Source organism: Peromyscus leucopus, chromosome 1 (genome assembly GCF_004664715.2).
Source record: "Peromyscus leucopus breed LL Stock chromosome 1, UCI_PerLeu_2.1, whole genome shotgun sequence".
Taxonomy (NCBI): Eukaryota; Metazoa; Chordata; class Mammalia; order Rodentia; family Cricetidae; genus Peromyscus; species Peromyscus leucopus.
In genome coordinates, this window is record NC_051063.1 from 102,115,816 (window position 1) to 102,138,752 (window position 22,937).

At 44.9% G+C, this 22,937-nt stretch overlaps 1 protein-coding gene across 6 annotated transcripts in view; it reads right to left on the minus strand.

Moving 5' to 3' along the window:
* Positions 1-848: 848 nt before the first annotated feature.
* Positions 849-22,937, minus strand: part of Stim1 (stromal interaction molecule 1) — a 177,443-nt gene continuing 155,354 nt past the window's right edge. The window contains exons 6-14 of one of the 6 annotated variants that reach the window (XM_028889133.2): positions 21,936-22,113; positions 15,509-15,686; positions 12,404-12,571; positions 11,806-11,906; positions 11,309-11,544; positions 9,529-9,621; positions 7,296-7,362; positions 5,015-5,051; positions 2,412-2,750 (exon numbers count right to left, since the gene is read on the minus strand). In XM_028889133.2, coding sequence (XP_028744966.1) covers positions 2,706-2,750; positions 5,015-5,051; positions 7,296-7,362; positions 9,529-9,621; positions 11,309-11,544; positions 11,806-11,906; positions 12,404-12,571; positions 15,509-15,686; positions 21,936-22,113 — 1,103 coding nt within the window. In that variant the 3' untranslated portion in view covers positions 2,412-2,705. Of the gene's footprint in view, positions 2,751-5,014; positions 5,052-6,971; positions 7,363-9,528; positions 9,622-11,308; positions 11,545-11,805; positions 11,907-12,403; positions 12,572-15,508; positions 15,687-21,935; positions 22,114-22,937 lie in introns of all 6 variants that reach the window. The other 5 variants (XM_037196775.1, XM_028889134.2, XM_028889131.2 and 2 more) reach the window with 5 other exon arrangements.

The following is a 22,937-nucleotide window of genomic DNA, read 5'->3' on the forward strand; positions in this document are numbered from 1 at the left end:
GGATTAGGGATTCAAGGCCAGATTCATCTACATGGCAAGTTTAAGGCCAGCCTGGGATACATAAGACCCTGTCCAAAAATTAAAAAAAAAAAAAAAAGACTGTGACATTTAATCAATAAAACTGAATCCCAAGTATTGTGTAAGACAAGATTATACTAAAAAATCTTCACCTGAAACTCAAATTTACCTAGGTATATATCTATATTCTATGGGTATCTCAGCCAGAGAGTTTCCGGGTATGTGTACTGGAGTTTCATTCACCCCTGGCAAATGAAGAATAGTCTCTTTATCCCTTTTATGTTTTTTTAAATACTTATTCATTTAGGCTGGGCATGGAGTATGCCTTTATCCCAGGAAAGCAGAGACAGGCAGATCTCTGAGTTTGAGGCCAGCCTGGTCTACAGAGCAAGTTCCAGGACAGCCTGGGCTACTCAGAGAAACCCTGTCTCAGGAGGGAAAGAAAATGTATTTCTTGTGCCCCTCCCTGTGCATGCAAACCACAGCTCATGTGTGGAAATTAGAGGACAAGACTTTCAGATTTGGTTCTGTCCCTCCACCCTGTGGGTCTTGGAGATGGAACTCAGGTCTATAAGGCTTACATCAGTGCCCTGACCCACTGAACTGTCTGTCTCACCGCCCCCGCCCCCCCATCTCACCAGCCCCCCCACCAGCCCCCCCGTCTCACCAGCCCCCCACCTCTCACCAGCCCCCCTCTCACCAGCCCCCCCCTCACCAGCCCCCCCCTCACCAGCCCCCCCCCCCCCGTCTCACCAGCCCCCCACCTCTCACCAGCCCCTTCATCCCTTCTGTGAGCCACCGAGAACACAATCAGAGAGTCACAGCCTGCAGAGGTTAAAATCTCCTACATGCTTTATTGGACTTCAAAGAATCTTATGAAATAACACAGAAAAACCCATGTGAGGGTGTCCAGGGGGCTACAAGGCAGTCTATAGCCTAGCACCCGCCTAAGACCAGCCCCAGTTGCACCCAACCCAGGCCCAGATTAGGATCTCAGGGTAAAGGCATGACAGAATGGGGCAGAGGGAAAATACCTTTACAGCCATAGCAAAAACAGGTAAAGGAGAGAGTTGTCTGGAGGATGGGAGGCGTGGGGGGAGAAGTGTCACACACTGCAGCCTTCACATCCATACCATCTCCCTTCCCCACCCCTTCCCCAACAGCTGTGTCCATTTGAGTCTCTGGCCCGGGCTATGCAGTAACATGAAAATGGAGTCTGACAAGGGAGGATGCTGTGCAGGCACTTGGGAAATTCAGGAGATTTATTGATTTTGTTTTATTATTTTTTACTTTGAAAACCGTTTGTCTTTTGGTTCAAATACAACATCCTTGCCCAGGGCTCCACAAGAGCCCTGTGTCATGACTGTGGCTCCCATAGCCAGGGGAGCCAGTTGTCCTGAGCCCCAGCAGTACTGATGCTTGAGGGGCTTCAGGGCAGCACCTCTTAAGAGATACACTCCTGCAATAGAGGGGAGCAGAGGTAAGAGGAAGGCAGAAGTGGGCAGGGCGAGAGAGAAATGGCAAGTGCCTTACAGCCCACAGCTTTGGCATCTACTCATCTCCACTAAGAGCAGTCTCTCCCCATCAATACAAGCCTGGTCTCTCCTCAAAACTCTGGTGACTTGTTCCCTGGGAGTTGCTTCGCTCCCTGAATGGAGCCCTGGAGATCCAAATGAGCTCCAGGATGAGGTTCCCTCCAGCCCATCATACTTCCACAGAACAAACCCCAGAGGTTAGGACCCTGGCCTAGTCTGGGGCAGCAGACGATTATGAGTAGGATGAACAGATCTGAGGTACAGGTGTCGGAAGTTACTCCTCCCATCTTCCCCACAACTGCTAGGAAAAGTTGGGGAGTAATGGGGGAGAGGAGCCTGAAAGCAGGAGACAGAAACAAAACCAAACCTCAAAACTGGGACAGCAGAGATGGTGGAGCTGGGAACTGAGGGGACAGCACTAAGACATGCACTGGAGTGGAGAGGGTGTGACAGCAGCCATGGTTGGAAGGAAGGATTTCAGGGCAGGCCGGCCATGGTGGTCAGTTAATAAATAATGATGAAGGACCGAGAATGAGTGGGGCAGGTATGTACAGTGCCCAGGCCCCTGGGCCAGCCCCTCCATGCCCCACTCTAGGGGCCAGATATCTCAAAGAAAGGAAGGGGGGAGGCAGAAGACCCAGGGAAGGACAGGCTGTCTCCACACTGCCACCCTATCCTGCCTACTTCTTAAGAGGCTTCTTAAAAATTTTGAGGGGAAACTTCTTCCTGCCTGGGCTAGAGTCTGTCTCCTCACCAATAGAACCATTATCCTCCTCAGCCACAGCCTTCTTCCCTGCCAAGTGGGGAATCCGTGTGTTTCGGCTACCCTGCAGGGCTCGGTTGTCCCCAACTGGTGATGGTGTGTCTGGGTCTGGGGAACTGGGGCTAAGAGAATGGGAAGAATCCAAAAGTGGGGAGCCACCAGGTGGGCCTGAAGGGTTCAGCTCCATCAGGCTGTGGGCCTTGTCTAGGCCATGGTTCAGCGCCAGCAATGCCTTCTTGGCCAGAGCAGGGCTGTCAGGCAGTTTCTCCACCAGAGATCCTGGATGGACCCCCTCAATCAGCCGATGGCTGCCATTGGAAGGCATGGCATTGAGAGCCTCATCTGCAGCACGGCCCATCTGAGGAGGCTTGGGAGCCACACGCTGGCGGTCACTCATGTGGAGGGAGGACTCCGAATCGGAATGGGTCAAATCCCTGAAAGATATAGGACAGAAGGGAAAAAGGAATATAGAATATAGGGAAATGCAAAGAGGGGGAGAAGAAAGAGAGGGAAAGTAGGATTATGGAGAGGGAAAAGTGGGTAGAAACAGGAGAAAGGGAACAATGATGAAAAGAGACAAACAAAAAGAAACAAAAACAAATGTTATTATATACCATCATCATCAGGCAAACAGTTTTACAATGGCTGGGACCCTTCCCTGATGAATACCAAGGTGCTACACTGATAGAAACCACAGGTTCAAATTCCATAGGCATCCTCTTAAATAATCCGCCTTCCCATAGCTGGTAAAGTTCCCTAGGGCTCGACCCTAAGCTACTATAGAAGCTGCATGTTGCTCTGAATTACCATTTTTCCATGCCTTCCTCCCCCCACTTAATTCCATCACACCTGGGATACATGCAGTCTGGGCCAGGCTCCAAAGAACAGGACACATGCAGTCAGCACACCTGACCAAGGCTGGGGAGGAGAAGTTAGAACAGCCTTGCAAACAATCCCTCTTCCTACCCTCTCACAGGATTTATAGGAGGTCATGGAGAAGTTCTGCAGAGTTCAAATCAAAGCAGGAAGTGTGGGGGTTGTTTCAGAGCTCTGCTGACAGGGAGAACGTAGAGAGGCATAGGAAGATAGAACATTGGCTTTTAAAGGTACAGGGGTTGAAAAGAGCTCACTCCCTTCTGTGTGATCTTAGATAAATCATCTATCTTTGCTGAGCCTCAATTTTTGCCCAGTGAAGATGATATCAAACTAATTATCTCACAAGACCGTTTGGAGGAACAAAAATGTTAACAAAGCACTTGGAAATTGCAAAGTACTGTAGAAGTAAAGGCAATGAAGCCAGCCAAACTGGAAGGCCAATATGGGACCGCTCATAAGAGGCTTTCTTTGCAGGTCTGAATTATGGGACCATGCCATTACACACTGGACATATACGCAGAGTCTAGTTCAGGGACTAGAAACCCTTTAAGGGCTTAGCTGAGCCCAGGAAGGCCATGAGCAAATCCCCGATGCCACTGCTCCTGCCTCTACAACAAAGGGGTGAATATTAAGACACCCTGTCAATCTTGAAATCTCCTTCACTTTCCTAGAGGCCTGAGAGCTCACAACAGAGGCAAAGGAGAAGGCCAAAGGACAAGTATAAACATCTGAGTTAGAAGAGTAGGAGAGGAAACATAGGACCAGGTAAGATGGAAGCCAGGGGTCAAAGGTTAGGAAGGGAATCAGCCTTCTGAAACAGGCAAAAGTAAGGGGGTTGGCTCATAGCTATTGTGGGTTTCTTTCTCAGGGAACAACTAATTGAGCAGCAGTTCCATGGGCCAGTACCTTCCTGTTTGCAGGTGGAAAGGGAACAAGGCTAGCTCCAGCTCCTCTACTACAAATACTGCTTCCGTCACATAATCTACTGTCTATAAATATTCAGTCTTCTATTTGGCTTTATACATCTGACACTGGTCCTTGCTTCTATCTAAATGTGTCTTCACCAAATGCACATCTGTAATCCCAGTACTTAGGAGGCTAAGGCAGGAGAACTATCCCAAATCCAAGGCCAGCCTTCTGTACATACATAGTGAGTTCCAGGATGAACAGTCAGGGCTACATAGGATTGCCATATTTCAAACACAAAATAAACTAAACTAAAAGCAGATGTGGTACCACACACCTATACTCCCAGCAACTGGGAAGAAGAGACAGAGGGATCAGGAGTCAAGATTACCCTTAGCTACATAGCAAGTTTGAGGCCAGCCAGGACTATATCTTACACAATAAAAAAGTGTCCTTGTTTCTCTAAGCACGTAACAGTCCTCCTCATAAACATAAACCACCTACAAACTATCAAGACATTCTGGGAAGCCACACTAAAAATGGTGGCTCTTTTAAACTGAGGAGATAAGGATCCTAGCAATTTCTATCTTTATAGCACCAAGGAAAAGAGATTAAAAAAAAAAAAAAAAAAAAAAAAAAAAAAAAAAAAAAGCTTGGACCTCCCAGTCTCACTTCTCCTGGCCCACAGTCCTGAACTTGTTTTTGATCCTCATCCTTCCAAGCCTCCCTCATCAATTAAATGATAAGAATCCCACAGAAAAGTAAGAACCTAGGAGAAAGCCTTAGTAGATATATGAGGGAAAAGGTCCATTAAGGCAAGCTCATCTTCCCTCCCTGAACTTCGGAGACCTTTTAGGCCAGAGTTATCCCTCCCCAAAGGCTAGGCTGCCTTGGACTCCCATCCCAAGCTACTAACCTTACTAGAGAGCCTGTTTGCCTTTAGAGATGATCCTCTGGTGCATGGTGCAAAAGAAAATTAAGCAGTGAACAGGCCAGGTGAATGCAGGTACTACCCACCCTTTCCTCCCCACTGCCCTCTGCTTAGACCTCAGAGCATGAAACTATAGCAACCCCTATCTTCCCCAACCCATTCCAGTCCTCTCCATAAGCATGGGGAGGAACAGTCTCTCTTCCCAAACTTCCAGATGAAAATGAGGATGAGAGTGAAAATGGGCAGCTCTGCTGAGCAATAATCCTGGAAAGGGCAGCTCCTTTGTGGAGGCAAAAGGAACAACCCTCAAGGATAACTGTCCAAAGGTTCGTGAAGCAGAGATGGAGAGCTGGGCAGCCACAGTGAGGCCGGACCAAAAGAAATCAACAGAGTAAGCAGGCTGCAGCTTGGCAACCAGGAGTGGACTACAGTCACAATTTCAGGGATGAGATGTACTTCCAAAGAGGAGTCCTTTCTTAGGGCTTGTCCCATACAAGGTCAAGGCTACTACCTTTGACCTAGGCCTAACATTTTGACATATTAGCAGGGAAAGTCAATGAGCTGCCAGACCAGGCTGAGGAGAAACTTTCAACTCTTTTCTAGGTCACTTACTGATACCTTGCAGAAGAACAAGTGTCCTGAATGAAAAGTCAAGTTCTAGTCTGTGCTCTGTCCTAATAATTTCCGCAGCCTGGGGAAAACTGCCCTTTCAGAGCCTTAACTTCCTACTCTAACAAGTAAGTATTTGAGTACCTGCTTAACTTTTCTTGCCCCAAATTTTCAAATCTGTATTCCTTCTCCTGTAGTGTAATTCCATGAAGGTTGTGTTCATTTTCTCAGTCAAGCTAGAAACCTAGATTCTTCTTTCTGTATCTCTAGCCAGTTACAAGTGAATCATCTTCCCATGCCAAGATCTCAGTACTTCCCCAATCAGTATGCTGCAATGCTTCAAAACTCCTTCGTCCTCTCTTTCCTTCCTACATACAGGCCACTACAATGTTATCTCTACAATAGAAAGACTTTAATTTTTATTTGATTACACATATTTGTTTTGTGTATGTGTGCACACGCACACACACATCGCAAAGATGTGGAGGTCAGAGGGCAACTTCCAGGGGTTGGTTCTTTCCTTCTACCATGTGGATTTTGGGGTTCAAAGTTAGGTCATCAGGCTTAGCAGCAAACACTTGTAATTACCCACTGAGTCCTCCAAAATGGAAGTATAGCTAATTCACTTTCACTTAGAAACCGTTTTATGGCATTCCATTTCTGAAAAGATAAAAGGCCAAACCCTTAACCTTGCTGAACTTTTTATCCTCCTGACCTCATCTACCACTCCTCTCCAACATATCTGCAATGCCTTCATTACAAATCTATACCATGTTCTTACAGCTCCATTCCTCTGCACATACCATTTCCTCAAGCTAGAATGCTATTTCCTTTCTCTCTGCATAGGGCTTCACCACAAATGTCATCTCTTCTGTGAAGCATTCCACCTAGATACACACTGTTAGTCATTCCTCCTTCCTCAGTACCCCAGAGCACTTATAAAAATCGGTTCATAATTTCTTTGTGCGCCTTTCCCAGATAAGACTATAAGTCATGATTACTGGGATTGCATCTTATCACGTTCAGGAGTACCTGACACAGAGAACATTTGTTTAAGGGGTAAAGGAATGAGATAACTGATCTGAAAGTGCATAATTTAAACAAGTGTTATAGGATTATGAGGGAAGAGGACCTTTACTCATTTTCAGAGTCAGAAAACCCCAAACAGCAAAGGGAAGACCGGTGTAGGAAATTAAGCTGACCTTAATAAGGAACCGAAGAACTGAGAAAGGAAAGGACAAGGGGGATCCCCATCACACCTCCCAGAGGTCAACAAGCAGCAGGCAGCAGGCAGAGGCCAAGAGAAAGCAGTAGGAAGAGAGATAGCTGATACCCCAAGCTCTCTGAGTGCCCAGACATCACAGCGGTGCTGTCAGAAGGGCTTGGGTCAGGGTAGGGATCCATCTGGAGGAAATAGGAAGTGCTGTGGTGATAATACACAGGGTGAACATGGACGGTGTTGATGGTGGTGGTGGTGGTAGTGGAGGTGGTGGTGGCGATGGCGGTAGTGGAAGAGGAGCAGGAAGAAGAAGCAGAGGCAGATGGAGGGCTGGTTCCGTGGCCTTCAGAACTGAAAGACTGTCCAGATGAAAGGCTACGCATTCGCCGCAGAGACACCCGACTTGTCAAGAAGTGGCCAGCCTCGCCCTCTACCAACCTCTGAGATCCCAGGCCATGCTGTGGCTCCGTCAGGCGCTGTCGAACACTGCTCTGCAGGCTGGGCGCTGCAAGGAGAGTGAAGAGAGTATAAGGATTGGCCAACCCAGGTTGGATGCAGGTACCCATAAAGATATGCCTGCTGGATACCTCTCTGGACCTTTGATACCCAATCTAGGGAGAAGGACACCACCTCCCAGAAACCTCCCACTGTGGGATCTGAAAGGATGGGGTATTGTAGACGAGGTGCCCGGGTCAGTTTTAGTGGCAACTCCAGTGGAAGGAGACCTAAGGCCAATTCAGGGAAGTAGCAAGGCAGTTAGTGGGGGGACACAGGCAGGGCAGTCCAGGATAGGGACTCGGAGCAAGGTCCGGGAGAGCAGCAAGAACCAGCCTTTCCATTTTAGCCAACTTCAGGAATCATCCACAACACAGATAAGGACTTACGTACAAACACGTTCGTTGGATCATTATTAATAGTTGTATGGAAGTATACTTAAAGGTGAGATGATGAAAAAATGAGACTACATCTATTTGCTGGGAGACAGCAGAGATATTAAAAGGGATGCTTATAAAAAAGATTTTAAGAACATGGAAGATACTTAAAATGCTCTGGAGCTGGAGGTGGTAGGACATAACTGTAATCTCAGCACTTGACAGATCAAGGCAGGAGGAGTATGAATTAGAAGCCAACAGACTATAAAGTAAGCTAAAGGTTGACTGGGCTGTATAATGAGACCCTGTTCCAGAAAAAAAAAAAAAAAAAAAAAAAAAAAAAAAAAAAAACATCAAAAACTTTCAAGGGACAAAGAACGATAAAAAATTTTTGTGAAATAGTCTTGAACTTTAGAACACAAAACACTAGAGTTTGAACCCAAGCCTTTCCTTCTAGCTGTGACCCTAAGTCACTTACATTCTCAATTTAAGCCATATTTGTAAAATCCTGTGGGTTGTTCTGAGACTTTCAAGTAACATCTCCAAAATACCTATACAGGTCATTGTACTCAATAAATATTTTAGCCACTTCTCAAAAATTCACAAGAGGAGGATGAAGAGGTATCTGTTAACAGTATGTTCTGCTCTTGCAGAGGATTCGAGTTCGATTCCCAGCACCCACTTTGAGCAACTCACAACTGCCTGTAACTCCAGCATCAGGGATCCAAAGTGCCCTTCTGGCCCCCATGGGTACTGCACTCATGTGCACAAATCCAAACTCAAGACACACAAATATTTACATAATTTCAAATAAAAATAAAATCTTCTCTTAAATTGACAAAAAAATGTAAGAAAAAGTATTCAGCTATGGTGAGACAATGAATGCCTTTTTTTGTTTTTGTTTTTGTTTTTGGAGACAGGGTTTCTCTTTGTAGCCCTGGCTATCCCAGAACTCACCGTGTAGACCAGGCTGGCCTCAAATTCAAAGATCTGCCTGCCTCTGCTTCCTGAGTGCTGGGATTAAAGGCGTGCACCACCACACCTGGCATCAGTGCTACTATTCACGCTTTTTTTTTTAACTTTCCAAATTTCCTCTAATACATACATAAATGACAATGACCTAGACCCGGGATCAGTACTGCAAATCAGGCTCTTGTAGGATAATTATCACCCTAACCTGGGCACCAGGTAACCTAGGGATATGTCAGAGCATATCTTTGGGTTCAATCCCAGCTCCAACTTAAAAAAAAAAAAAATACTTATTCCTTAAAAGTTGGAGAAAGTCAGAGGTTACTAGGCTGGCAGAGTTTTACAAGGCCAACCCACAGAGAGAACACAATTCCATAGTGTGGAGAGTTAGGCGGCAGGGCTTATAGAGCTGGTCATTTCAAAGCATGAAACGCTGGAAGAGAAAGACACCCATAATAGAAAGGGAAGTGGGTGGGCAGTAGAAACCGTGAGAAAAGGGAAGAAACATGAAAAAGAAAAAGAAGGAGTGTTCTTTCCTTTCCTTCCCTGGCAGCCCAGCTGGAAGAAGGTCCACTCGGACATCTGCAGCTGAGTTGAAGGGAAAGGCCTAAGCCTTCCATCACCATAGATGTTTTCTCTCCAGTCCTCCGCTGAGCAGGCTGATTCTTATTACTCCCGGACCCCTCCCTTCAGTTAGTAGGGAAAGTGCTGAGGGGACAGAGGGAGCAGGCAGGGGTGTGAGGCAGGCAAAAGAAGGGGCCCATTGGATAGGAGTGTTGGTTTAGTTCCAAAAATCGGAAAAACAAAAGCCCCAAAGGGGCTCCTCAAACCCGGGTATTTCCAGAGGGATTGATCATCCGAGCCGGCGGATGTAGAGCAGAGAGAGCGGTCACTGAACCTACGCCCCATCAGCCAGGCAGCATCTAGGGTCAACAGCCAGGCCAAAAGGAGAAGAGAATCTGATTTATGAAGGGTTTTGGCCTGTCTATCAATGGGATACAGGAAGGGCTGGGGACAGGGAATGAGTAGAGAGCAGAACCTTCATAGCTAACAAAGGTTCCTCCTAACCTAGAGAGCATAGTAGCCTTTAGATCAATAAGTTAGGATCTAGAAATGCCTACTGGTAACCCAAACCTTGTTAGGTTAAGACCTAACAAAATGTCAGATCAAGCCAGGTGTGGTGGTACACACCTTTAATTCCAGCACTTGTGAGGCAGGGGCAGGCAGATCTCTGATTTTGAGGCCAGCATGGTTTACATAGAGTTCAGGCCAGCCAGAGCTATATAGTGAGATCCTGTCTCAAAAAACCAAAATTAAAAACAAAACAAAACAAAAAAGATATCAAATCAAGGAAACAAAGAAGCTTGGCCTATTGTACTATTGAAAAAATTTACATAGTCCTACATATTCATAATCCCAACAGTTGGTGGGGTGGAAATCAGGAGAATTATCAGAAATTCAAGGTTAGCCTGGACTAAACAGCAAGTTCCAGGATCAGCTCATTAAAAAGGACATTTGCAGCCGGGCGGTGGTGGTGCACACCTTTAATCCCAGCACTCAGGAGGCAGAGCCAGGTGGATCTCTGTGAGTTGGAGGCCAGCCTAGCCTGGGCTACCAAGTGAGTTCCAGGAAAGGCACAAAGCTACACAGAGAAACCCTGTCTCAAAAAACCAAAAAGAAAAAAGAAAAGAAAAAAAAAAAAAAAACAGACACTTACAGTAAGTTTTGTCTGAAATATAAATTTGGCCTGATGAAAGAGCCTGTCCATCAGGGAGGCAGGGAATGTATATGGCCTCCTGACAGTGAGAGCCCAATCCAGCCCTGCAAGCCCCTCTGCACTGGAAGGTATGGGCCCACGAGAACACCCTTATATAGATACACCTAATTCATTTGGCTAAAATAATCTCCCATCCAAATAAAAATTCAGCTGTGGACCAGAAGGGGGCGGTCACTAAAGCATTGCCACAGAATACTATCCCTTCTGGCTGTGCTCTCCTAAGCCCTGGTCACCTTTGGGGGAAAGAAGAAAGAACCAGGCCAGGGATGGGGGTAGGAGGAGCCCAAGTTCGGGAGATAGTCAGGCATACTTGTACAGGAGTTCCCTCCTGCGCAAGAATGCCTCCCGGCTTGGAGACTTTAGGGATAGACCACTTTAAAGGACTGCTACTATATGGGGTTCTCACGCAGAAAGGCAAAGAAAAGAGACATCATTCTATTCACCTGCTTTAGTAATGAAAAATAAGAAACATAAAGTGAAATAAATAAACACAAACAGTCCAAATGAATATTATTTTATACTATAAATAAAAAGTCTCTAAAGATTATTTTTTTTTCATGAAGATAGATAGTAGGGAGTAGAAAAGGGAGGACTAAACAGAAAAACAGAATAAAGAGAGAGACACAGACAGAGGACAGAGAAGACATATAGCAAGGGGAAAACACTAAAAGGACAGCTATAAAGAAGTATCGCAATGTGAATTGTTTTATTAACCAATGGTAGGAGCTGACTTCTTTCCTCTTCCCCATGGTTGTGTAAGCACAGCAGAGGTAACAGACTTCTCATCTTGTCTGCAAGGCTACTTCTCTCCTCCCTACAAAGAGGTCACCTACACTGCATGGACAAGGGTGATACAATCTCCTCATCCATGTCATCCACGTCGTCGGTCATGATGAAGTGAGCAGGGTTAGGGCGAGTGCTGCCCATCCAGCTGGGGTCTATGTTGAGGGCGGCCACCAAGGAGTGGATGCCAGGGTTGTTGACAATCTGGAAGCCACAGAGGATCTCGATCTGCTGCCACCGGTGCAGGCGCTCCCTCAGTGCTGCTGTCACCTCGCTTAGTGCTTGCCTGAGGAGATGAGAGAGAGAACTAACTGCAGCTGTGGGCCATGAGGACGCCCCAAGAAGAACGAGGTCACTTTTCGGAGGAACGCGCTGGGGTATAGGCATGGCTGACTAAAAACCACAATAAATTCATACATTTAAGAGCAAAGTGGGAGCTGCATTGGTTTGGACAGGAGGGCAGAGATGTCACTCCATTGTGAGGAGATGGGATTGGGGTCAAGCTCTAAGGACGGCCATTGTGGAGCTGATACCTGGTGCTACTTACTTAGCAGTTAAGATCTTATGATCCACATCATCCAGGGAGGAGCTGTGGGCCACATGGAAGGTACCAAACAGCGTGTTTCTCTTCTTTTTTATTTTCTCGGCCTGCAAAGATGAAGCACCCAGCTTAAAGAGAGTGGAGTCATGGTTGGAAGAAATAAGGCCTTCCTGTAGCTGGGTCCCCATCCTCCTAGCACACTTAAATTTCACAAGGAAAAAAGAAGAGAAAGAGGAAATAAGAAAAGTGAAGTAAGGCAAAGGGAGGAAGGAGGTGGACTGGAAGAAACTGAGAAGTAAAGGGTTCCAGTGTCAGGAGGGTCTTCTGTCCCCATGGCAGCTTGGAAAGCTGAGGAAGCTTGCCCTCTACCCACTCCTACTTGCTTTATCATGCCCAGAAGACAAGAGGGCGTACCTCAATACTCAGTCCCTCCTCCAAAAATTAGAAAGTGGACATTAGAAAAAGAAACAGAACCCACTGTCAATGTATCTCTTCACTCAAAGGGGGGACAGGGTAAAGCAGAGAAGAATGGGGGGAACACAAAAAGAAGAGGGCAGGAAGGAGGGGAGAGGGCAGAGGCGGCCCACAGGAAAGCAGGCCTCACCCCCTCCTTGGCCACCAGCAGCTGCTTCTCGGCATTTTGCTTCTTGATGTTGTAGTACTGCACCTCCACCTCGTGCGTCAGCTGCAGCCACTTCTGAAGGGCCTCAGGAGCGTACCAGGAGCTGTGTGACTCCAGCTCCTTCTCGGCTTTCCTCAAGGCCTCCCGAACCTACGAGGACATAGAAAGTGGGTCTGTTTGTTGACATTCAGACCCTCGCCAACGCTCTGTACAGTTCTTCACAACTCAGAGTCCATACCTGCTTTACAATTCTTACAGTAGAAAGAAACGACAATGATTGTTCTCTGAATTTCATACACAAGGAAGTAAGTGCAGAGAAGAAAAACAGCCTACTTAAGATCAATATTGACAATACTTGTCAATAGTGCCAAGCAGAATTCAAATGGACAGGTTTTTTTTTTTCCCCCAGCACACTCTTCTTTCCTATCACATCAGTTTAGTCTCCTGGTCACACAGCCAGTCTCAGCCAGCCTTCCTGGTCTCTTCGGGAATATCTGTCACTGAATCATTACTGTGAGTTGGAGTCTGTGTGTGGGCCTCAAGACAATACAATGTGGGCTGGAAAGATGCTCAGTTAAGAGCACTGGCTGCTCTTTCCAGAGAACCTGGGTTCAGTTCTCAGCACCCACATGGCAACTCAAAACTGTCTGTAACTCCAATTCCAGAGGATCTAACACACTCTTCTGGTTTCCTTGAGCACTGAGCACACATGTGGTATAAAGACATAGATGCAGGCAAAATGCTCATATACATTAAGAAAATAGTAGTAAATTAAAAAAATATCACAACGTGGCAGACAAAGCACTTGGTTGAAGATCTAACTCTGGTGGATAGATAGCTGGATCAGCAGTTAAGAGTGCTGCAAGAGTGCTCTTGCAGAAGACATGTTCAATTCCTAGCACCACATGAAGTAGCTCAGAACTGCCTATAACTCCAGCTCCAAAGAGAGCCAATGCTTCTCGTTCTGCAGGCACCTGCATACAGGTGCACTACCACAGTCCTCTGGAAGAACAGCCAGTGCTCTTAACCACTCACCCACCTCTACAGTTCTGCCTAGCTGGTTATTGATCTTGCTCCGGTTCAGTGTCTTAGTTAGGGTTTTTATTGCTGCAATGAAACACCATGACCAAAAACAACTTGGGGAGGAAAGGGTTTATCTGGCTTACACTTCAGTATTGCTGTCCATCACTGAAAGAAGTCAGGACAGGAACTCAAACAGGGCAGGATCCTGAAGGCAGAAGCTAATGCAGAGGCCATGGAGGGGTGCTGCTTACTGGCTTCTCACCTTAGCACAGGCTAGCCATCAACTCAGTATGTAGCAGACATGACCTTAAATTCTCTTGATTCTCCGGCCTCTATTTCCCAAGGGTTGATTACAGGCCTATCCCACAACTCCAGTTTTTTTTTGTTTGTTTGTTTTGTTTTTCTGATTTTGTTGTTGTTTCTGATGCTGGGTCTCACTTGTTGTATCCCAGGCTTGCCTGAACTTGGAGTGCCCTTCCTGTCTCAGCCATATGCTGAGCTCCCTGGGCCTGCACCTCTAGCTTTGTGAGATTTCTTTACCATTCATTTGTGCCTCTGGTTCCCCACCCCTCTATACTGATTTTCAAATTGCTTAACAGACACTCATTTGGTATCTGGTGTGGTAGATTGAGAAAAAAATAAAATTATTGCTAGATACTAAAAATAAAGTAAAAATATGAGTTGTCTTTTCTTATTTGTAAGAGTTCTTTATATACCCTGAATGTAAGCATTTTTATATGTATGCATATATACATATACATACACACACATATAATTATAAATACTCACATATAATATTTCCTCTCTGATTGTGGTTTGCCTTTTTACTTCCTTTTAAAAAATATTTATTTTACATGTATGATTGTTTTGTCTGAATGTATGTATGTGCATCATATATGTGTCTGATGCCCTCAAAGATCAAAAGAGGGGTTTGGACCCCCTGGAACTGGAGTTATGGATGATTGTGAGCCACCATTTGGGTGCTGGGAATCAAACCTGGATCCTCTGTAAGAACAAGTGCTCTTAACCCTCAGTCATCTCTCCAGCCCTGTTTGGGTGGGGGTATTGTTTTGTCTTTGAGACAGGGTCTCACTATATATCTCTGGCTGGCCTAGAACTTGCTATATAGACCCAGCTGGCCTGGAACTCACAGAGATCCATGAGTGCTGAGGTCAAAGCTATACATCACCACACCCAAGTGTTTTTGTTTGTTTTTGCTTTCCTAAGACTGTCGTGGAATGGAAATCAATCATCAGTCACTGCATGCAACCTGACTCTCACAATGTTAACTTAGAGAAACCAAATGCAAAAAGCATGTATACATAATGCCATTCTTTGTGCTGTTTTATTTTATTTTTGTTGTGCTGGAGATTGAGCCCAGAATCTTATGCATGCTGGGAAAAGATTCTATCACTAAGCCACACTCCAATATATAATGCCATTTTTACAAAGTTTTTTAAAATTACGTGTGTATATTGGGGTTGGGGATATACACATGAGTACAGTACTCATGGAGGCCAGAAGAGGGTGTTGGATCCCTTGAAGCTGGAGTCACAGGCAGTTGTAAGACACCCACCTAATATGGGTGCTGGAAACTGAGCTTAGGTCCTCTGTAGGAGGATATTTTCTTAACTGCTAAGCCTTCTCACCACCCCACTGACATTTTTATAAAATTCAAAATCATGTAAAACTAATCTAGTTTAGAGGTTATGACAATAGTTACTCTTGGAGTAAAATTTGACAAGAGCAAAAGGGAGCTTTTCTGAGTGGTGCTTACACAGGCGTATCCATATGTAAAAACTTAGTAGCTTGATACTTAGGATTTATTCACTTGATGTTAAAAACCTCAATGAAAAGGGGTAGGGGTAAAAGAATCACTTTTATCTCCTGATATCTGTCATTCTTTGAAAATAATGGTAATCATTTTTTAGCTTTCCCACTAACCTTATTGGTAAGTCTAGAGGAAAGATTTGAATCATATTCAAAACATTCACACATGAAGCTTTCTAGCCAGACCCTGGTCCCTTGCCCTTTACACATCTCTTGAGGTATCCAGGACCTTACCTGCTCCAGCTCTTCCTCAGCATATTTTTGGCGGCTCCTCTCATTCTCAGTACCCTCCCTCAGCTCCTTCAGCCGCTGAGCTTCCTGCTTGGCAAGGTTGATCTCATCACGCAGCTTCTTCTCCAGATGGACCTTCTCCACTTCCACTGTGCGGTGTTCCTCCTGGGCCTTGTGCAGCCTGGGGGTGAAGGTGGGGGGCAATGTAGAAAGCTGGAGGAGACCAGGCAAGGAGGTGCCAGCTAACATGCCACAAGTTGTGACAATAGGGAAGAAAATGAGAGCCACTAACTCTCAGCATATAGCCTCTCTGCTTGCTGTGCAGATCTGAGCTAGTCAGGACCAACAGAAACCACAGTCGTTAGCCTTAATTCTTAGGTTGCTAATAAACAAGACCATGAAGTCAGGTTCACAAACATCTGAATACCCCCCCTAAAATATCTCACACATTGAAATTATAACAACTACTGGTTTACAAGGCAGTACACATTTGTCCTCCAAGCAGATAATAACACCAGCCTGTGACAATGTGAATATGAAGAGGGGAAATAAAAGGCTAGAATTCAAATCTTTGTGATTTCAAAGTCCATAATTATTTTCCCATTTTGAGATATATGGAAAATTCAATAAATATAGAAAGTGCTTAATGAAAGATAAAAGCGAGACAATAGCTAATGGTTCAAATTTAGGTGAGGTGGAGGTAGGAGGGAAGTTATGGAAGATGAGAAAATAATTATTAACTCAAACTCTCAGACTCTCAGATGCCTGCTTCAAGCAGCATGCACTCGTATACGTGTCTATGTGTGTGTCTGTGTGTATGCTCACACACACACTGACACACACACAGAAATGCATGTTCAAGCAAGGGACTGGACTAAGTAGATCTTAAAAGTTTACCTGTTGCCTTTGGTCCTATGGACTTTTCATAGTTGGTAAGATTTTAAGGAAATCAGTTCAATAAAACTCTATCCTTAAGCTAGGTGGTGGTGGCGCACACCTTTAATCCCATCACTTGGGAGGCAGAGGCAGATGGATTGTTTACAGGTTGAATTCCAGGACAGCTACACAGAGAAATCCTGTCTGGGGGAGGAGGCGAGGTGGAGGTGCTCATCACCTGTTCCAAAGTTTACCAACAGTAGACTAATGGCTGTCTACAGTGAGATTCTACAATAAAGAGATGACTACACAGTGTTGAGTGAGGCAAAAGGAGTGATCAACTGTGTCTGAAAGGAGTCAGGGGAGGGAATGACTGGCGTAGACCTGTGCTGGCTAGTTATATACCAACTTGACACAGCTAGAGTTATCTGAAAGGAGGAAAACTCAATTGAGAAAATGCCTCCTTAATATCCAGCTGTAGGGCATTTTCTTAATTAGTGATTGATGGGGGAGAGCCCAGTCCATTGTGGGTGGTGCCATCCCTAGGCTGGTGGTCCTGGATCCTATAAGAAAGCAGGCTGAGCCGAGCGGTGGTGGCACACGCCTTTAATCCCAGCACTCGAGAGGCAGAGGCAGGCAGATCTTTGTGAGTTTGAGGCCAGCCTGGTCTATAGTGCGAGATCCAGGAAAGGCTCCAAAACTACACAGAGAAACCCTGTCTCAAAAACCAAAAAAGAAAGAGAGAGAGAGAGAGAGAGAGAGAGAGAGAGAGAGAGAGAGAGAGAGAAAGGAAAGAAAGAAAGAAAGAAAAAGAAAGAGAGAAAGAGAAAGAAAGAAAGAAAGAAAGAAAGAAAGAAAGAAAGAAAGAAAGAAAGAAAGAAAGAAAGAAAGAAAGAAAGAAAGAAAGAAGGCTAAGCAAGCCATGATGAGCAAGTCAGTAAGCAACACCCCTCCATGGCCTCTGCATCAGCAACCTCCATGTTCCTGACCTGCTTGAGTTCCTGTCCTGACTCCCTTCAATGATGGACAGTGATGTGGAAGTGTAAGCCAAATAAACCCTTTCCTCCCAAGCTGCTTTTGGCCACGGTGTTTCATCACAGCAATAGAAACCTAACTAAGTAAGACAAGACCCAAGAGAAAAAGTTTACCAATTGCTCTGAAAATGAAAAGAACTGTGCTATTGTCTAGTCTTCTCAACTTAGCAGGAAGCACCAAGTTAGCTGGGAACTAGGATATGAGAATAATAAAAAAGAGGAGAAGAGACTTAGCAATCAAGTGCTGGGTTAGTCTGAGTAAGGTCCTTGGTTTGGTCCAAAGGGAGGGGGGGGTAAGAACGGAGGGGGCAGGAAAGGTAAGAGAGGATGGAAAGGGAAAGTACAAGGGAAAGGAAAGGGAAGAAGGAAGAGGCCAGTGAAGTAGCTCAGGAGGGAAAGGTGCTTGCTGCCAAGCACAACAACTGAGGATGACCCCAAGGACCCACGTGGTAGAATGAGAGAACAGGCTCTGGTGAGTTCTTCTCAACTCCAGACCCACACCATAGTGCACACCCCACACCTCACACACACACATAAATAAGTAAATGTAAGAAAACTATTTTTCAAAGAAGGAGGCTGGGCATGGTGGTGCACACCTTTAATTCCAGCGTTCTGGAGGTAGAGGTGAGTGGATCTCTGTGAGTTCCAGACCAGCCAGGGCTACATAGTGAGACACCGTCTACAAGAAAGAAAGAAAATGAAAAGAGAGATAGGGTTTAGAATTGAGGTAGAGAAAAGTAAAAGATAAGGCCAGATGTGGTGGCACATGCTTGTAGTACCAAGAGGTAGAGGCAGGAGGATCAATGCACATTCAAGGCCAACCTGTTCTACATGGCAAGTTCCAGGCTACCCAGGGCTACACAACAAGATTACCATCACTACTACTACCAAAAGTAGTAATAAGAAAGAGAATAGATAGACTACAGAATAAAAAGCCCCCCACCAAGGGACATGGTCTATTTAAAATGAAAATATCCAGGAATGGTGAAGAACATCTATAAACCCAACACTTGAAAGGTGGAGGCAGGAAGATAAGGAATTCAAGGTCAGCTTTGGCTATAAGAGACCATGTCTCAAAATCAACAAAGAAAAACAATGATTAAAAGACAGATACAGAATTCAAGTCTTTTAAAAATAGCAAGTCCAGGCTTGGCTGTGGCTGTGGCCCTGCTAAGAAGAAACAGGCTACAAGCAGCTCTGCAATAACAGCCCTTTGCTGCCTACTTTGCCCTGCAGAAGGAGTTGATCATCCTTAGAATGGACACCAGATGGCGATATATGCACAGATTTTTAAAAAAAAAATTAGAAGCGTCATTTCCTTCCATCTCCTTTCCTGGCTGATGTCTACTGTCCCATGACCCAACTGCAAGAAACTGTACACTAGGGATTCAACCCTTCACCAAAAGGCTCTTGTCTCCAAAGTAGCCTTTTCTGAAAAGCCAGTATTACCACATCTTTCCTATGTAATACGAAGTGCCATTAAAGTAAAACGGACCTCCTTGTATCTCCATTCTCTAGTGGAGACAGATATCAATAAATAGTATTGGATACAGAAATGAGCAAATAAATGTACAATCAAGCACTGTCCTACTCCAAGGCAACAATCAATTGGCAATATAAGGAAGAAAATTAATCAGCCTGATTGAAAGTCCCTGGCTGTGGCTCTAACACTTGTGTGACTAGGAATACATTTCACCTGTTTCTTCATAGCAAAAAGGAAACAAAATTCCTGCCTGCCTCAAAGAATTGTTTTGAAACAGTGAGATCCTAATTGGAATGTATATGCAGTGCTATATTTATTCACACCAAAGCTTCATGGTGGCAGGATTTCTAGACAGGAGGGACAAAGTGGCGTGTAGGCTCTGTATTCTGTCAGAGAAGGGCACATGTGTGTGCACAAGTCCAGAGGAGGGTGTCTGCCTCGTGCTTGGTGCTGCAGTGGCCATTAAGCTCAGGAGGTTTTGGAGAGCAGGGAGGGCTCAGAGCTTAAGTTTTATCCCCAAACTTGGAATGTCTCTTGCTTAGATTCTTTTGTCTTTGGAATGAAAACAGTACATGTTTTTCAGACGAATGAAGTTTGGGAATTGTTCAGACAGCAGCAGTTAGCCTCTAGTTAGCAAGGACCCAAGAATAAGGGGCCCAGCAGAGTAATCAGGAATCAGCTTAGAAATCAAACGCCTCCTGCCCCCTAGAAGCTAAGTCCACAGACATGAATCTGGTAATGCTGCTAGAGAGTGTCAAAATTCCTAGCTCAGAGGTTAGAGAAATGGCTAGCGGTTAAGAATACTGATCTACCAGAGGAGCTGGGATTGGTTACAGGCACCCACAGGATGGCTCACAACTGGCTGTAACTCCAGTTCCAGGGGATCTGATGCCTTCTTCTGGTGTTACCAGGCACATACATGATACACATACAGAAATGCAGGCAAAAGATTCATACACATAAAATAAAAACAAATCTTAAAATCTTTGTTCATTGCTGACATGTAACCTTCCTAGACTTTATTTCCTCAACTCTAAGACAGATAATAATAGTACCTAACAACTTCAAAGAGTCATGATTATTAAAAGCAATAATACACTTTTAAAAATATGTGGCTCATGGGTCAGGTGTGGTGTATGCCTTTAGACTTATCACTTGAGAGGCTGAGGCAAACATATCTCTGAGTTCCAGACCATCCTGGTCTACACAATGAGATCCTGGCCAGCCAAGGATACATTAAAAAAAAAATAAATTAAGTAATTAATTAAAAACCCACCCTAAACCAAAAAGAAATCTTGCTCATAAGAAAGCCTTTCCTGGCCCAACCAAAGAAAATTGTGTCTGCTACTTAAAAGTAGTTCTTTAAATGTCTCAAGCATGATAGTGCAGTTCTGCTATTCCAACACTTGGGAGGCTGAGGCAGGATCATCATGAATTCCAGGCCAGGCTTGGTTACACAATGAGACTCTGTCATTAAAAACAAAAAACAACAACCAAAACACTAAAGAAGCCAAGTTGGTGGTGGAAACCTGTAATCCCATCTTTTGGAAATCTGAGACAAGAGGACCACTATGAGTTCAAGGTCAGCCTAGACCTGGACTACATATAGTAATATTATGTCTCAAAACACACATACATATCATGTACACACACACAATTGTGTGCATACTTGTGCATGTACACACAGTCACAAAGAGAGACACACATACAGAGAGAGAGAGAGAGGTGGAAGACACAAACCAGGCTTCTTTCTTTCAGGGGGACAGTTTGAGACTGGGTCTCATAGCCAAGGCTGACCTGGAATTCCCTATACAGTTGAGGATAGGTGTTTTTTTTGTTTTGTTTTGTTTTGTTTTGTTTTGTTTTGTTTTGTTTTGTAGCTGAGGACCGAACCCAGGGCCTTGCGCTTGCTAGGCAAGCACTCTACCACTGAGCTAAATTCCCAACCCCGAGGATAGCTTTAGACTCCTGATTCACCTGCCTCTACCACCCAAATGCTGGGATTACAGGCATATGCTCAGACATCAACTCTCTTCAGCCCCTTCCTTCAGATTAATGACAAAGAGTTCTGAAAAGGAATATACACTCAGTCACAGAAGTCAATACTTAAGGTATTTAGAGTATATGAGAAAGAACTAAGGGAACAGGATGAAAGTTTTTTTATGAGGTCACTTTATTTCTTTACCTCTTTCTTTATGAGATAGAGCCTTAATAGACCAGGCTGACCTCAAATTTGCTATGTAGTGAAAGATGACCTTGAACTTCTAATCCTCCTGCCTCCAAAAAAATATTTTTACACTGAGTATGTATATGTATGTCTGTGCATATACCCACATGGGAGCATGTAGAGATTAGGGAATTAGTTCTGTTCTTCCAACATGTGGGTTCTGGTGTTGAACTCAGCATGCCAAGCTTGACAGCAAGCACCTTTACCTACTGAACTACCTTGCCAGGCCCCTAAGTCCACTTTTATGTGGTGTTTGGCACATGCTAGGCACGTACTCTATCAACTGAGCTATATTCTCAGCCATTTTTGTTTTCTTTTTGAAACAGTCTTATGTAGCCTAGTCTGTGATAACCTTGTGCTCTTGATCCTTCTGCCTCCACCTCCAAAAAGCTAGGGTTATAGACACATGGCTTGTTTTATGAGGTTTCTTTGGGAGCCAAGAGAAACAGTTAATGCACCTCTTTGCATGAGAAAGGAAGCAATCAAGATGTAAGACAAGAAACAGAAGGACCTATAACAAGCCCCCTGCCAGGGAAGCTCACAACCTCTGGCAGCTTTGCATTTCTCCTTTCAAGCTCAGAGAGGAAACTGTTAGTTTTGTTTTTAAATAAAATAGAATAAAATCCTCTCTCAAGAACGACCCAGGGCAACCGAACTGGATGGCAGGAAGCTAGGATCTCAGAACAGTTCTAGAGGATGGTATAGCCCTTACACCCGTGTCAACAGGGTGTTAGGGGCTAAAGGGCTCACAAAACAGGAGGTTCCCAAGAGCTGGCAGTACCAGGGCTGGGTAAAGAAGCAAGACCTTACCTTTCCTGAAGGTCATGCAGACTCTGTTCGGCTCGGTGTAACCCTTCCAAATCCTTCATCATCTTCTTCATGTGCTCCTTAGAGTAACGGTTCTGAATATAGGCAAACCAGCAGCCACCCACGCCAATAACAATAGATACCACCAGCATGAAGTCCTTGAGGTGATTATGCCGAGTCACTGTCAGACAGGGGAGGGCATGGTGAGTCAGGGTACCCATAGCAGATCCACTGCAGCCCCTCTTCAAGGATTCCTCTTGTGAAAGCAGGCAGACCTTTCAACTCAGAAGGAATTGATTCTCTTAGGCACATATGCCACATACTATCACGATAAAGTCTGTCCTTATCTCTCCACCAGCCAAGGCCTAGTTTGGATAGGATCATGGGTCTGATATAATTTTGAAGGCTTATTAACTCATCCTTCCCTAGGATGCAGTGCAGAGAATAGTGCCTCCTCAGTGCATCTCAACCATCTTTGGGATGGGATAGGCCTAAGCAACCATGGGGCTTCTATAGAATTACAGACAAATTAGCATACCCTATTTCCGTGCAAGGGAGGGGAATTACTAGGTCCAGGAGGGCAGCCTTAGGTGTTTAATACAGGCTCTCCGAGAGAAAACTGAAGAGCCTTTACTGCAATGGTTCTCAACCTGTGGGTCACAACCCATTTGGGTCACATTTTGGATATCCTGCATATCAGATATCTATATTATGATTTATAACAGTAGCAAAATCACAGTTATGAAATAGAAATGGACTAATTTTATGATGGGGGTCAGCACACCATGAGGAAGTGTATTAAAGGTCACAGCATTAGGAAGGGTGAGAACCACTGCTCTAATGGTTACTCTAGCCTCCAGTAAATCCTGCACTTCCAGCCATACTCAAGCCTTCATTGTTTTGTCTTCAGATACAGTAAGGCATTTATTCAGCACAGGAGTTGCTTTTCTTCCTGGAATATACTTGCTTCCTCCACAGTCTTTACTAAGAGCCTTGGGTACTCTT